General features: G+C 46.1%; 2 protein-coding genes across 2 annotated transcripts in view; both read left to right on the forward strand.

Annotated features, from left to right (window-relative positions):
- Positions 1-13,733, forward strand: part of slc38a3b (solute carrier family 38 member 3b) — a 105,969-nt gene that overhangs the window by 45,419 nt on the left and 46,817 nt on the right. The window lies entirely within an intron of this gene.
- Positions 611-13,733, forward strand: part of LOC308170689 (guanine nucleotide-binding protein G(i) subunit alpha-2) — a gene marked incomplete at its 3' end in the record, with an annotated part of 62,979 nt that continues 49,856 nt past the window's right edge. Inside the window, exon 1 of the mRNA XM_080545514.1 lies at positions 611-737. Coding sequence (XP_080401640.1) covers positions 620-737 — 118 coding nt within the window. The 5' untranslated portion in view covers positions 611-619. The remainder of the gene's footprint in view (positions 738-13,733) is intronic.

A 13,733-nucleotide genomic window follows, 5' to 3' on the forward strand; every position in this document is an offset into this window, starting at 1 on the left:
ATTGGAATTGGACACATTTGCCTTTGTGATTTGGTAGTAAAGAAACGTTGATTTCTCTTTGAAGTTGCGTGTGCATGAAAATTGTTGCGATTAATAGAGGACATCAGCTCAATCACAGGGGTGAAGGAGCGCACTTTTTCCAATAGGACATTTTACGCGCACAATTTTGGATTGGAACTTGGACGTCTCCAGGCACTCTCGCAGCCTCGGTCAGCTCCTCACAGGGGAATTAGCCTACTCATAAGTGGCCCTCATTTAGTGTGGGAGTCTTGCCTATGCAAATTGAGCTGTATATGTATATGTAGGCATACAGGAGAATATTAGGAGAATAATAGCATGCCGTGATGTTAGAATTATAAGGTTCCATCTACATTTTTGTCAAAATTAATGTTTTTCCTAGACATTTTACGCGCACAATTTGGATTTGGAACTTGGACATCTCCAAGCACTCCTGCAGCCTAGGTCAGGTCAGCTCCTCACAGGGGAATTAGCCTACTGACGAGGAACGAACAGCAACGCAAATCCGTTATTCGTCATATCGAATTGGAAAACAACAAACTTCAAAACGAAGTCATTAAAGTCCAGTCGCGCAGGTCCGTGCGCCCGTGCGTTTGGGAACATGGGGTGCACCGTGAGCGCAGAGGACAAGGCGGCCCTGGAGAGATCCAAGATGATCGATAAGAACCTCCGAGAGGACGGAGAGAAGAGGGCCAGGGAGGTGAAGCTGCTGTTACTGGGTAGGGTTGATGCTGCGAGGCCGTTTATTCTTTACGTTGGGTTGGCTTGAATAGAGGACTTGCATTGCTCTGCTCTGCTTGTTCTGCATGGGCATATAGGGTTTGATTTGGTTTAGTTGGGGCTTTCTGCCTGTTTTAGAAATGTCCACATAGTCACACATACTGTCTGGTGATGGTGTTGATTATTCACAGATGCGCAAGTCATCACCATCACCTGGGTACTTGCCGTAGTCTCATATCCAATCTCAGCATCTGTAGCGTGCATTGTATACAGACATGAGAGAGAGTGAGAGAGAGTGAGAGAGTGATTGAGAGAGAGTGAGAGAGAGTGAGCGTGAGAGAGTGAGAGAGAGTGAGAGTAAGAGAGAGAGTGAGAGAGAGCGAGAGAGAGAGTGAGAGAGAGTGAGAAAGAGAGTGAGAGAGAGAGTGAGAGAGAGTGACAGACAATGGTATACATTGTATACTGTGTTATCTATAATAATATCATGTATTGTTCAGCCTGTTTGCTGCGGTGGGTTTTCTTTGTGGTCGACAGACTGCTTATGCCAATGTAGCTCAGCCACACAGCAAGCATCATACATGACAGGGATATACATAAGCAATGATCTGCGTGCAACAGAGAGCTGTTCATCTGAGTTGATTCAAGCAGAGGTTTTACTGACATCAATCCATCGCGAATTATGTCATAGGCCTATATCTTCTCCTGCCAAATCAACCTGAGGTTGTTGTAATTGAGACAGGACACTACGGATGTAGCAGACCAAAGGCCCTGTCCTAGGTGTGACATCTCAGACTGACCTTTGGAATGGAATGGACTTTATTTTGTCATTGCTACAGTACAGGTACCAAACAACGAAATTTAGGAGGGGTGGCTCCCCTGGTGTTAGGAAAGATTTTTTTTTTATTTTATTTTTTAGAAAAAGCATAAAAGCATAAAATCACAAGAAGGTAAGGAGCTGGTTTACATCAATAAAGGCTATGTACACAATCCACTGTACTATACTGCACAGATAGTCAACTAGGGTTGTCATATTGCACAAAAGTATTTTTTCACGTTATTTTAAAGTGTCACAGTTTGCAGGCTTGAAAATGTACATGTTTGTGCCTCAGCACTAGCTGCCATACAATCCGTCCGGACTGTCCTGGGCCCAGAACTTAGGCCTTTTCTGTGTTCAGGGCCTTGACGGCCCTGTGGTAGAAGCTGTCCTTCAGTCTGTTTGTCTTAGCGGCCGGGGTCCTGTACCTCCTGTTCGAGGGTTCGAGGAGCTAAAAGAACCAACGCAGACACAGAAAGGAATCCAAACGTCCCGTTACTGAATGTCCTGCCCAGACTGAACTGTGGCCTCTACTGATCTGCCTTTGACTAGACAGGTTAGGTGGTCTGAGATTAAATAATCAGTATTAGTATATTTGGTCTGTAAATCATAGTTTTTTTTGTCTCAAACGAACCAATTTTAGGCTGTGTTTGTCATGTTTGGCTCAGTAAAACAGAATGATAATGATATAGATACAGTATGTTCTGGGGGGCGGGGGGGGGGGGGGGGGTAGATTAACTTGTGCAAAGTATGGAGAGAAACATATCTGTGTCAAGAGATGTTTTTCTTTTTTAACACCACACAGAATAAAATCAGTTTAACAAAACAAGTGAAGCAACACATCAAACCCATTAGATCCTAGCTGAGTATTTAAATTCTATTTCTGTTATTTATTGTTGTTTGTGGATGGTTCTGTGTTTTGTGTTATGTGTTTTGTGATGCTCACTGAAAACTAAGGCTGTGAGCGTTGCTGACTTTAATTTTGTTTTAATTTGTTGTTACGTATGTCGATGTTTCTCTTCTGTGTTATGATCTCTTGTGTTTGTTCTGTGTGGACCCCAGGGAGAGGAGCGGATGCTTTGCACCAGCTAATGGCGCCCGGAATAAATCAAATCAAATCAAATCAAATCATCACCCCCTCACTGTGCCGTGTCCAAACACACCACTCTCAGCGCTGTCATTTATGGTATACTTGTCATAAGTGTCCCTCGTTTAGCGTGGGAGTCTTGCCTATGCAAATTGAGCTGTATATGTATATGTAGGCATACAGGAGAATATTAGGAGAATAATAGCATGCTGTGACGTTAGAATTATAAGGTTCTATCTCCTTGAGTTTTTTACATAATCTGATCCATCAGGTGTTTATTAATGCCTGTGTGATGTTATTTTTTAAATGTTGACATTTTTGAGTTAGTAATTCATAAAATACAAAGGTTCCATCTCACAAAACATAATGGAATGTAAAAACTTTGACGCTCAATATCTCTGAACTGCCCTAAACGGAGATAGAACCTTATCATTCTAAACGGAGATAGAACCTTATCATTCTAAACGGAGATAGAACCTTATCATTCTAAGCTCACGATGTGTGAAATGGTCATCATCTAAGAGTAACACCAGGCTAAGCACCTTCAGACCAGAGGGCGAGCTGATAACAGTGATGATGATGACCTGTGTGAATAGGGACTGAGAAAGCTGCCTGCATGTGTGACTGGGCTCCCTCAGCCTCCTGCAGCAACAGCTGATGTCGCCTTGGCTGTGAGAACGCAGGCAGGAGAAGGAGAGAGAAGGAGAGAGAGAAGGAGAGAGAGAAGGAGAGAGAAGGAGAGAGAGAAGGAGAGAGAGAAGGAAAGAGAAGGAGAGAGAGAAGGAGAGAGAGAAGGAGAGAGAAGGAGAGAGAGAAGGGGAGAGAGAAGGAGAGAGAAGGAGAGAGAAGGAGAGAGAGAGAAGGAGAGAGAGAAGGAAAGAGAAGGAGAGAGAGAAGGAGAGAGAGAAGGAAAGAGAAGGAGAGAGAGAAGGAGAGAGAGAAAGAGAGAGAAGGAGAGAGAGAATGAGAGAGAAGGAGAGAGAGAAGGAGAGAGAGAGAGAGAGAAAGAGAGAGAAGGAGAGAGAGAAGGAGAGAGAGAAGGAGAGAGAGAGAGAGAAAGAGAGAGAAGGAGAGAGAGAAGGAGAGAGATTTACATTTTCATAACAGCCCACTCTCAGCCTCAGCCCAGGCCAAAGCCTGCAGCCAATCTGAACAGCTTGATCTGTTCAATGTCAAGAGGCAAGGTTAGATGTCATTTCACTGGAAGCCAAGTTGTGTTAGAATTCCTCAGAAAATATACTTACCTTTTTAATTCATTTGCCCCGGAAGAACATAGTTATAACGTAAACATCGACTAGACGCCCTCTGGGCTCGTTGTCACATGTCAATTAAACATTATTATGGAAACAGACGGACAAAGTCGTTGTTTGAATTAAATACAATTATTTTAATAGTTAGCCTACCACTCTCACTGGTGAGGACCAACAAAAGATTAAACATAGCCTAACTACAAAAACAAACACAAAAGAACATCACCAACTTCCTTAAGGGAAGGGTGATAATAATGAAAAAGAACCAAAGAGAAACAGATAACAAAACTGTGCAGACGGGTAAGAAGTCCAGAGTGGTGTCTCTCTGGTCTCACGTCTTTTATACTTTGAGCACCAGGTGCAATCAGCACCTGAGGAACAAGACACAGCTGGTACCAATTAGACCCTCAGACCAACACCACAGGACAGACATGGAGACAGACGTGTCACACATCACAATAGTGTGTACGATCAGAAAGCTTGTTGTCCCAAAGGCCTTCTGGTTTAGGTTTAGCTGTGACCATCTTGAAGCAGGTAAGATTCAAGATGCTATACTTGATCGCCATACCAACAGAGGCTGTGACGTAAGAGTCACCTGATGGCAGTTTGGAGCTGGTGGATGACAGGGTTTTAACAGCCTGTGGAGCTGGTGGATGATAGGGTTTTAACAGCCTGTGGTCACTCAGCTCACTGCAGTGAGAGGTGTTTAGCTAGATGAAACTCAGCACTTTGATTAAGTGTCATTGTCACTGTTGTCCTGGTTACCAAGCTTCAAGGAATTATGTAGTACCGTAATCACTGAGAAGTGACGTGGAATATGTGCACGTATGTCAGTAGAGAGCGTTTACTAATCTGTGTGTGTAGTAGCAGTGTAAGGGCTTTCCTCCTTGACTGTAGTGTGGTTGAAGAAGGTTGCATGCTCTTCCATAATAATTTGCTGGACACTATTATGGAAATATCTTTGACTTTGAAGTAATGCAAATACAGTATGGAGGATGTGTATGAGTGGGAGGATGTGTATAAGTGAGAGGAATGACTACTTTTGCTTTGCCTGTCAGTAAACTCTTAGATAGCCTATTCAAATATGAACCACCATGCACATACAATCATGGCCAAAAATATTGGCACTTCTGTTAGATAATGCACCACTTTTCCCAGAAAATTCATGCAATTACAAATGCTTTGGTATTCACATGTGTATTTCTTTTGTTTGCATTGGAACAACACAAAAAAAGCTGAGGAAAAAAAGGCAAATCTCTCCAAAAATGGACTGGACATAATTATTTGGACTGGACAGCTTAATATTTGGTAGCACACCCTTTGGAGAAAATAACTGAAATAAATCACTCCCTGTAACCATGAATGAGTTTCTTACACTCCTCTACTGGAAATTCACTCTTCTTTTGCCAACTCGGTTGTTAAGTCGTGACGTGTTTCCGGGTCCAACGTTGGCTGAGGCGCTCTCCGAAATGCCTCAGTAATAATAATAATTCATTATATTTGTATAGCGCTTTTCCGAGGCTCAAAGACGCTGACAATATGGGGAAAACGGGAAAGTGCTGCTGTGTCCCTTGTTGTATGAATAGATCCCAGTCTAAAAAACTATTGAACTGTCATTCTACCGCTTAAGTACACTGGTACTCTGGTGCTTTAGTACATTGGTACTCTGGTGCTTTAGTATGTTGGTACTCTGGTGCTTTAGTACACTGGTACTCTGGTGCTTTAGTACACTGGTACTCTGGTGCTTTAGTACACTGGTACTCTGGTGCTTTAGTACATTGGTACTCTGGTGCTTTAGTATGTTGGTACTCTGGTGCTTTAGTACACTGGTACTCTGGTGCTTTAGTACACTGGTACTCTGGTGCTTTAGTACACTGGTACTCTGGTGCTTTAGTACTCTGGTGCTTTAGTACACTGGTACTCTGGTGCTTTAGTACACTGGTACTCTGGTGCTTTAGTACACTGGTACTCTGGTGCAGGGAATCTTTTTATTTGGACCCGGAAATTGCTAAACGTCACGCGTGACGTCAGACTTAACAACCGAACTGCTCCAGGTCTCTCACATTTGCAGGGTACCTTCTCTCAGCTGATGTTTTGAGCTCCACATGTGTTCTATGGGATTTAGATCTGGACCCAACAACACAGTTAACTCATGTTTATGTTTCATGGCCATGACACAGCTCCAACAGGATAAAAGGATGGATACAGTTTCACATTTAATTTCTTTAACAAAACAGTGTAAACTGTTCTTAATGTTGACACTAGTCTCCCTCTGACACTGTGGTGGTTCCAGGAACACTGGCGGACTCAGGGGGGGGGGGGGCAAGGGGGGCGGCCGCCCCTCCTGGTGCCCCCACGGTTGAAAGACGTCCCGCTTAAGTGCCCTTTTGAGTGGCAAACATGAGAGGACGTGCCCTATTGGCTGCCCCTCCAATGGTCTAAACTTGACCATGTGCACTGATGTTGTGCAGTAGGTGCCCTTTTTTTGTTTTCACCACTGCCATTCAAACAGCCTGAGTCCGCCACTGTCCAGGGATATGGACATAGTTGCTCTGTTGGCAACACTTAGTTTCTAATCTCACAGGTTTGGCCCATTCAACAACATGTTTTTCGACATCTCAGACCTCCACCTCGAGGTAATGCTTTCTGAGATAGTTCTCCTCACAGCCAGTTTCCTCTCCTGCTGTGTTGCCCTATTTCCTTCTCTTTGCAACAATTTCTGTAAGCTCTCGCAGTTCAGCAGGTGGAATGGATGTATTTTGGAGGCTTATATGTGTTTGTTTGTGTTTGTGTTTGTGTGTGTGTGTGTGTGTGTGTGTGTGTGTGTGTGTGTGTGTGTGTGTGCGTGTGTGCGTGTGTGTGTGTGCGTGTGCGGGAGAGAGCAAGAGAGAGAGAGAGAAAGAGCAAGAGAGAGAGAGAGAGAGAGAGAGAGAGAAATCAGCTCCTGGTGTTTTCTTGGGTTTATTTAAAGGGCAATAAACTTGTGAAGCCTATTTCCCTCAGTCCTGTGCTTATTAAATGAGCTGCCAGTACCTGTTGTGGTGTCGATGCTACAACATGGAAGTCAAGGTCTTATAGAAGGTGCTATATTCTCTTTAGACAAGAGGAGAAAGATGAACCCGTCAGAGAACATGACAAATATAGCCCCCTCAACCCAGATCTCTCAACTGTACTAGCTTGGGACTAATTGATTGTAACTAATGTGTTCTTTGAAATGAACGAATGTCCTTTTTCCCTAGAAACACCATCAATAACATTTAGCTCTCCCCTGAACGGTTTACTGGAAAACATCTCGTTGTTGCTCGTTGCTCAGTGTCCTAAAACCTTTACGATGTTTAGACCTTTTATCCCATTAATACCTGGCTGCGTTTCCAGCCACGGCAGACAGACAGTATCTCTACGGTCATGCTCAGGCCTCTGTGTTTGATTTGCTCTGTTCAATCCCGCATGAAACCATGGTGGTCTGCTCGCAACAGATATGGGATCTGAATCAACAGAATTGGGGCTAGTTTGGTCAGATGACAAAAAGAGAAAAACACAAAAAACCCATAAATGTTCACTGTGCAAGAACAACGGTATTGTTCCCAGGGGGGTTAGGTTTCTAGGTTTGCGTGAATTTCTTTTTCTTTTCTTTTTCTTTTTCCTTTCTTAAACACCAGGGGAGCCTCCCCTCCTAAATTTCGTTGTTTGGTACCTGTACTGTAACAATGACAAATAAAGTCTATCTATCTATCTATCTAATGACTCACTACTGGCTGTAGGCTTTTTAGATTCAGTGAATATTCTATAATCTGGAGGGTTTGATTACACCCTGAGCTCATCTAAATACAGCCTTATAATGTCAACCGGGGCGGCTGTGGCGCAGGGGGTAGAGCCACCGTCTAATGATCGCAAGGTTGGCAGATCGGCGGTTCGAGCCCCGGCTGGCCACATGTCGAAGTGTCCTTGGGCAAGACACTGAACTCCAAATTGCTCCCAGTGAACGGGCCGGCCGGCGCCTTGCATGGCAGCTTGCCGCCATTGGTGTGTGAATGTGTGTGAGAATGTGTGAATGAGAGGCCGTTGTAAAGCGCTTTGGATAAAGGCGCTATATAAGTGCAGTCCATTTTACCATTCAACCCAGTGCTTAGAATTGTGAAATTCTAAGTTCTGTCTGAAGCTTCTGTATTTGACCACAGAACTCATACATAGGGTGCAACACTGCAATGCAGTGATGGTAAAAGGTTTAGGAGTTGATCTGAGGACATGATGCTCCGGTCTCCGGACAAGAGAACCGCTCTGCTTGTGCGTGCAAAAAAAAAAGTTGACTGATCACTTAACAGGCTTGCAAAGAAGACGGTGTCCACTGAGGCATGAAGGGGCCGTCAAACGCTTTAATAGCTCTGTGGCGTACCGTACAACCCAGCCTTGCTGTTGATCAGCACAGGTTTCCAGGAGAACTAAATGCCCGTTCTGTTCTCAGTATGAGACAATTGAATCACGATGGCTATGCCAACCACACAGTCAAACACACACACAGAGGTATCGACCTGACCCCAGCCCTGGGTCTGTGCTGAGGTGTGGATGTATCGACCCGCTCGATAGGACTAATTGCTCACAGGATGGGCACGGATCGACAGGACAACAAGTGAGAAGAGAAGAGGGAGGAAAGTACTAGGGGGCGGCTGTGTCTCAGGAGGTAGAGTCGGCGTCTAATGATCACAAGGTTGGCAGATCGGCGGTTCGAGCCCCGGCTGGCCACATGTCGAAGTGTCCTTGGGCAAGACACTGAACCCCAAATTGCTCCCAGTGATCGGGCCAGCGCCTTGCATGGCAGCTTGCCACCATTGGTGTGTGAATGTGTGTGTGAATGAGAGGCGTTGTAAAGCCTATATCTATATAAGTGCAGTTCATTTACATTTACCACTGCCGCCTGCGTCGTACTGAATGCAACTGCACCTGCCAGCTGATGTGATGATGTCATTGATGTTTTTCTTTGAATGTGTTGTTATTATTTGCCAATTGCAATGATTGTTTGTAACCATCCGTTTCTTACTAGGGGACTTTTCCCACAGAAATATAAATCAAACAGGGACAGTTCTCAGAAAATGTCTCGTACCATAGCCCAGTACCATAGCCCAGTCGCAGTGGTGGGCCGTCAGGGCCAGCAAGGCCTTCTCTGCTGGCCTAAACATCATCAGAATATACATTTAATTTTGATATGGTGGATTTTTTCCACAAATATGTATTAAATTATTCCCGTAGTCTATTCTCTTCATTTCATAGCTTTCATCTTGAATGAATGAATGAATGGTCTTTATTGTCATTGCTACAGTACAGGTACCAAACAACGAAATTTAGGAGGGGTGGCTCCCCTGGTGTTAGGAAAGAAAAAAAAAAAAGAAAAACTTAAAAAAAAGAATCACAAGAAGGGAAGGAGCTGGTTTACATAAATAAAGGCTATGTACACTATCCACTATACTATACTGTACAGATAGACGACTAGGGTTGTCATATTGCACAATAGTATTATTTCACATTTATTTAAAGTGTCGCAGTTTGCAGGCTTTTTTTCTTCAGTCCAGCAGCTGCTTCTTGGTTGCGCTACTTGCTTCCAGCCATTTGGAGGGCTGGCCTTTAGCTTTTATCCAATCATATTTCAGACATAATGTGTTGCCAGGGTACTAGGTACTACCAAGAAATCTGCCCGCCTGCAGATTCAACAGTGGCAAAATTTGGCATGACACCGCCTGTAATTTAAAGTGAACGAGAAAAGAACTGTGGCGTACCTAGTCAGATCTCCAGTTGGTGAGCAAATCCGACAAAGGCGCCTTCTGTATGGCGCAGCACCTGATCAGCACCTGCACGTCTTTTGATTGGATACGCACAGTGAGAGAGGCAGAGCTAGCACACTGAACTTGATCGAGCTCATTTGTGTGGAGCTGTTGTTCTACAAGCAGCCACAATGGCTGAAGGAGGAGAAGAGGTAGATTTGTTGGCAGATATTATAACTGCCATTTTCAAGAAGAGCCTTCCAAGAAAAATGTCTGGGCCAGTCGCTAGCACAGGACAAGCCCTGGAGTTGAGAGAGCTGAGGCCGCACAAGCAGGCGGTCACATCTTCTGCTCTCTGCCGCTGGACCAGAGTGACTGGATCACATACCGTGTCTCAGACCCAGTCTGGCAACAACTATGAGGTATTAGTGTTTGTAGTATAATTCCTCTATACAAGTCAGTGAATAAAGTGTTTCTGCAGGTTTTAAACCATACAGTTGTAGTAGATCTCATAGCCTGCGTCTGAGGTTGGTCAGTTAGATAGTTAACCAAAGCTGTGCAGCCACACTTAAGTTCGTTCTGTCTGGCCCACTTCTGCTGACATGAAAGGTTCTGAAATAGCTGTGATGTGTTTGCCATTGCAACGCACGCACACACACACGCACACACACGCACACACACTCACACACACACACACAGTGTAAACCCCCAGCAGATTGTCACACACTCACTGCAGCGAGAGCTAAATGTGTAATCAGAGTCCTGAGTCGTGTGTGTGTGTACCTAGCGTCAGTCTAACAGGCAGGCCGTCAGGGGGACGTGACTCTTGAGTGTGTGGTGAGTGTGTGTTGTGTGTGAGTGTGTGTGGTGAGTGTGTGTTGTGTGTGAGTGTGTGGTGAGTGTGTGGTGAGCCGGCCTGTCAACAACAGTCTGTTCCCCTGAGACGTGACTCAGACCCTGTGGCTGGCCGCACCCGAGGGCTCACCAAGGTCTGTCTGTCTGTCTGTCTGTCTGTCTGTCGGTCGGTCCACCTGAGCAGGTGACAACCCCATGTCAACACTCAAACAGACAGGCTGCACTGTCTGGACAACTCACATTTTGTGTGTGTGTGTGTGCGCGTGCGTGTGCGTGTGTGTGTGTGTGCGCGCGTGTGTGTGTGTGTGTGTTTGCAAGTGTGTAGGGTTGACGTACTGAGTCATGTGGAGTCTAAACACTACCTTAGACAGAAGTACTGTGCTGTGTGAATGTGTGAGTGTGTGTGTGTACTACCTTAGACAGCAGTACTGTGCTGTGTGAGTGTGACGTCTGAGAGACGGAGGGAGAGAGTGAGTAAAGTGAGAGTAGAGGTAAAGTTCAGGAGTTAGTGCTAATTACATCCTCTGGTTTCTTCTCTGGGGCGGCTGTGTCTCAGGAGGTAAAGGCTGTGTCTCAGGAGGTAGAGGCTGTGTCTCAGGAGGTAGAGGCTGTGTCTCAGGAGGTAGAGGCTGTGTCTCAGGAGGTAGAGGCTGTGTCTCAGGAGGTAGAGGCTGTGTCTCAGGAGGTAGAGGCTGTGTCTCAGGAGGTAGAGGCTGTGTCTCAGGAGGTAGCGGCTGTGTCTCAGGAGGTAGAGGTTGTGTCTCAGGAGGTAGAGGCTGTGTCTCAGGAGGTAGAGGCTGTGTTTCAGGAGGTAGAGGCTGTGTCTCAGGAGGTAGAGGCTGTGTCTCAGGAGGTAGAGGCTGTGTCTCAGGAGGTAGAGGCTGTGTCTCAGGAGGTAGAGGCTGTGTCTCAGGAGGTAGAGGCTGTGTGTCAGGAGGTAGAGGCTGTGTCTCAGGAGGTAGAGGCTGTGTCTCAGGAGGTAGAGGCTGTGTCTCAGGAGGTAGAGGCTGTGTCTCAGGAGGTAGAGGCTGTGTCTCAGGAGGTAGAGGCTGTGTCTCAGGAGGTAGAGGTGTCTGTGTCTCAGGAGGTAGAGGCTGTGTCTCAGGAGGTAGAGGCTGTGTCTCAGGAGGTAGAGGCTGTGTCTCAGGAGGTAGAGGCTGTGTATCAGGAGGTAGAGGTTGTGTCTCAGGAGGTAGAGCCGCCGTCTAATGATCACAAGGTTGGCAGATCAGCGGTTCGAGCCCCGGCTGGCCACATGTCGAAGTGTCCTTGGGCAAGACACTGAACCCCAAATTGCTCCCAGCGAGCGGGCCGGCGCCTTGCATGGTAGCTTGGCCGCCATTGGTGTGTGAATGTGTGTGGGAATGGGTGAATGAGAGGCCGTTGTAAAGCGCTTTGGAGCAGCAAAAAAGGCGCTATAATAAGTGCAGTCCATTAGTGCCATCGCAACAAGTTGAGCTGGTTCTATGGCTCCAGATAGCAGGTCTGACTGTGACGGTGTTCTAATGTTGTCGCTGTTGTCTGACATTATGATACAATGTTTCTGGGTATTAGCTGTCCTCTCATTTGCGCCTTGACTGTGTGTGTGGATTTGTCTGTATATGATAGTCAACAACAGAGCAATTGTTTTGGAGATTATGTCGTCTACTGCTAAGAGCAGACAGCTGGCTTCTTATATGACAAGAAAATGATCCCACATACACAGACGCATTGTGGGCGTAGATTAGAAGCATGCACACAATCTGACTAACAAACCGAAACACACATACAGCTGAAAATGTAGAGAATGTGCTTTTTCTTGCTTTAATGGGTTTGTGTGCATAACTTTTGCAGTTGTATTACCGTAGTTAAATGTACAGAGAGTTTACAGACACTTTTTTTTAAGAGAGATGCTTGGCTGTACAGTGGTTCTACACACCCCTGCACTGAAGCCCCGTACACACCCCTGTCACCCCTCAGGTGGTCACTCAGACCAGCCAAGCCATGCTGCCACTTAAAGAACCTCCAACCAATCGGGAGAATTGGGCACACCTGTGCTCAATCAGGCCATCACCATGGCAATAGGCAGGAGGAAGGACAATCACCTGAGAGAGAACACAAGAGACAAACAGAACACACAGGACCCCACGCTACGGACGTAACGGTGAGAGTAAGCAAGAGAGGAGACGGAGGCAAAAACAACGGCTTATTGAAATACGAGCCTGACGCAGTCTCATTTATTCATTCGTCACTAATTCATGTGAGTGACCTGGATAAAGGTCTGGGGGAGATGTTCTGGAAGTTTCTCTCATCCAGATACATTTACCAGTCACTTTGCTGTGACTTTTACATTTGACATTTTTGGCATTTTGCCTAGCAGACAGGCGCCTTATTCTAAAGCGACTTACAATCAATACATTTGACTAAGCAAGTGAATCATCAATCCACCAGTCGTAGCAGGAAGAGTAATCCAGCTCAGGCCCGGGGCCACTGATAGAAGGAAAAACATCTTCTAAACCTAGGTTGTTTTTAATTTTGGATAGGTGGGTGGATGGGTGGATGGGTGGGTGGATGGGTGGATGGATGGGTGGATGGGTGGATGGATGGATGGATGGGTGGATGGGTGGATGGGTGGGTGGATGGGTGGATGGATGGGTGGATGGGTGGATGGATGGATGGATGGGTGGATGGGTGGATGGATGGGTGGATGGATGGATGGGTGGATGGATGGATGGATGGGTGGATGGATGGGTGGATGGATGGGTGGATGGGTGGATGGGTGGATGGATGGGTGGATGGGTGGATGGATGGCTGGGTGGATGGATGGGTGGATGGATGGGTGGATGGATGGATGGGTGGATGGATGGGTGGATGGGTGGGTGGATGGGTGGATGGATGGATGGGTGGATGGATGGGTGGCCGTGTGGGGGGGCGGGTGTGTGCCTGTGCATCCATGCGTGTGCGTGTTATATAGTTGTGTGTGAAACACATTTATCACTGCCGTGTTTCCTGAGGTTGAACGTGTTCTTACCCTACAACCATAGGAGTGATTCTAGGGATACAATACCATCAGCAACCCGCCACCTCTGCCCCGTTAACAAGGCTGGCAGACTAACTACAGCATCTCTCTGTACCACCCCCTGCAGTGGAGGGCTTCAATGAGACTCTTTGGGATCACCTTCTGAAGTGCCTGCTCAGAAATGTACATTTTACGTCCAGACATTGCACTTCACTGACATTGCACTCTGTACTCTACT

The sequence above is a fragment of the Nansenia antarctica genome, assembly GCF_963989245.1.
Source record: "Nansenia antarctica genome assembly, chromosome: 15".
Classification (NCBI taxonomy): Eukaryota; Metazoa; Chordata; class Actinopteri; order Argentiniformes; family Microstomatidae; genus Nansenia; species Nansenia antarctica.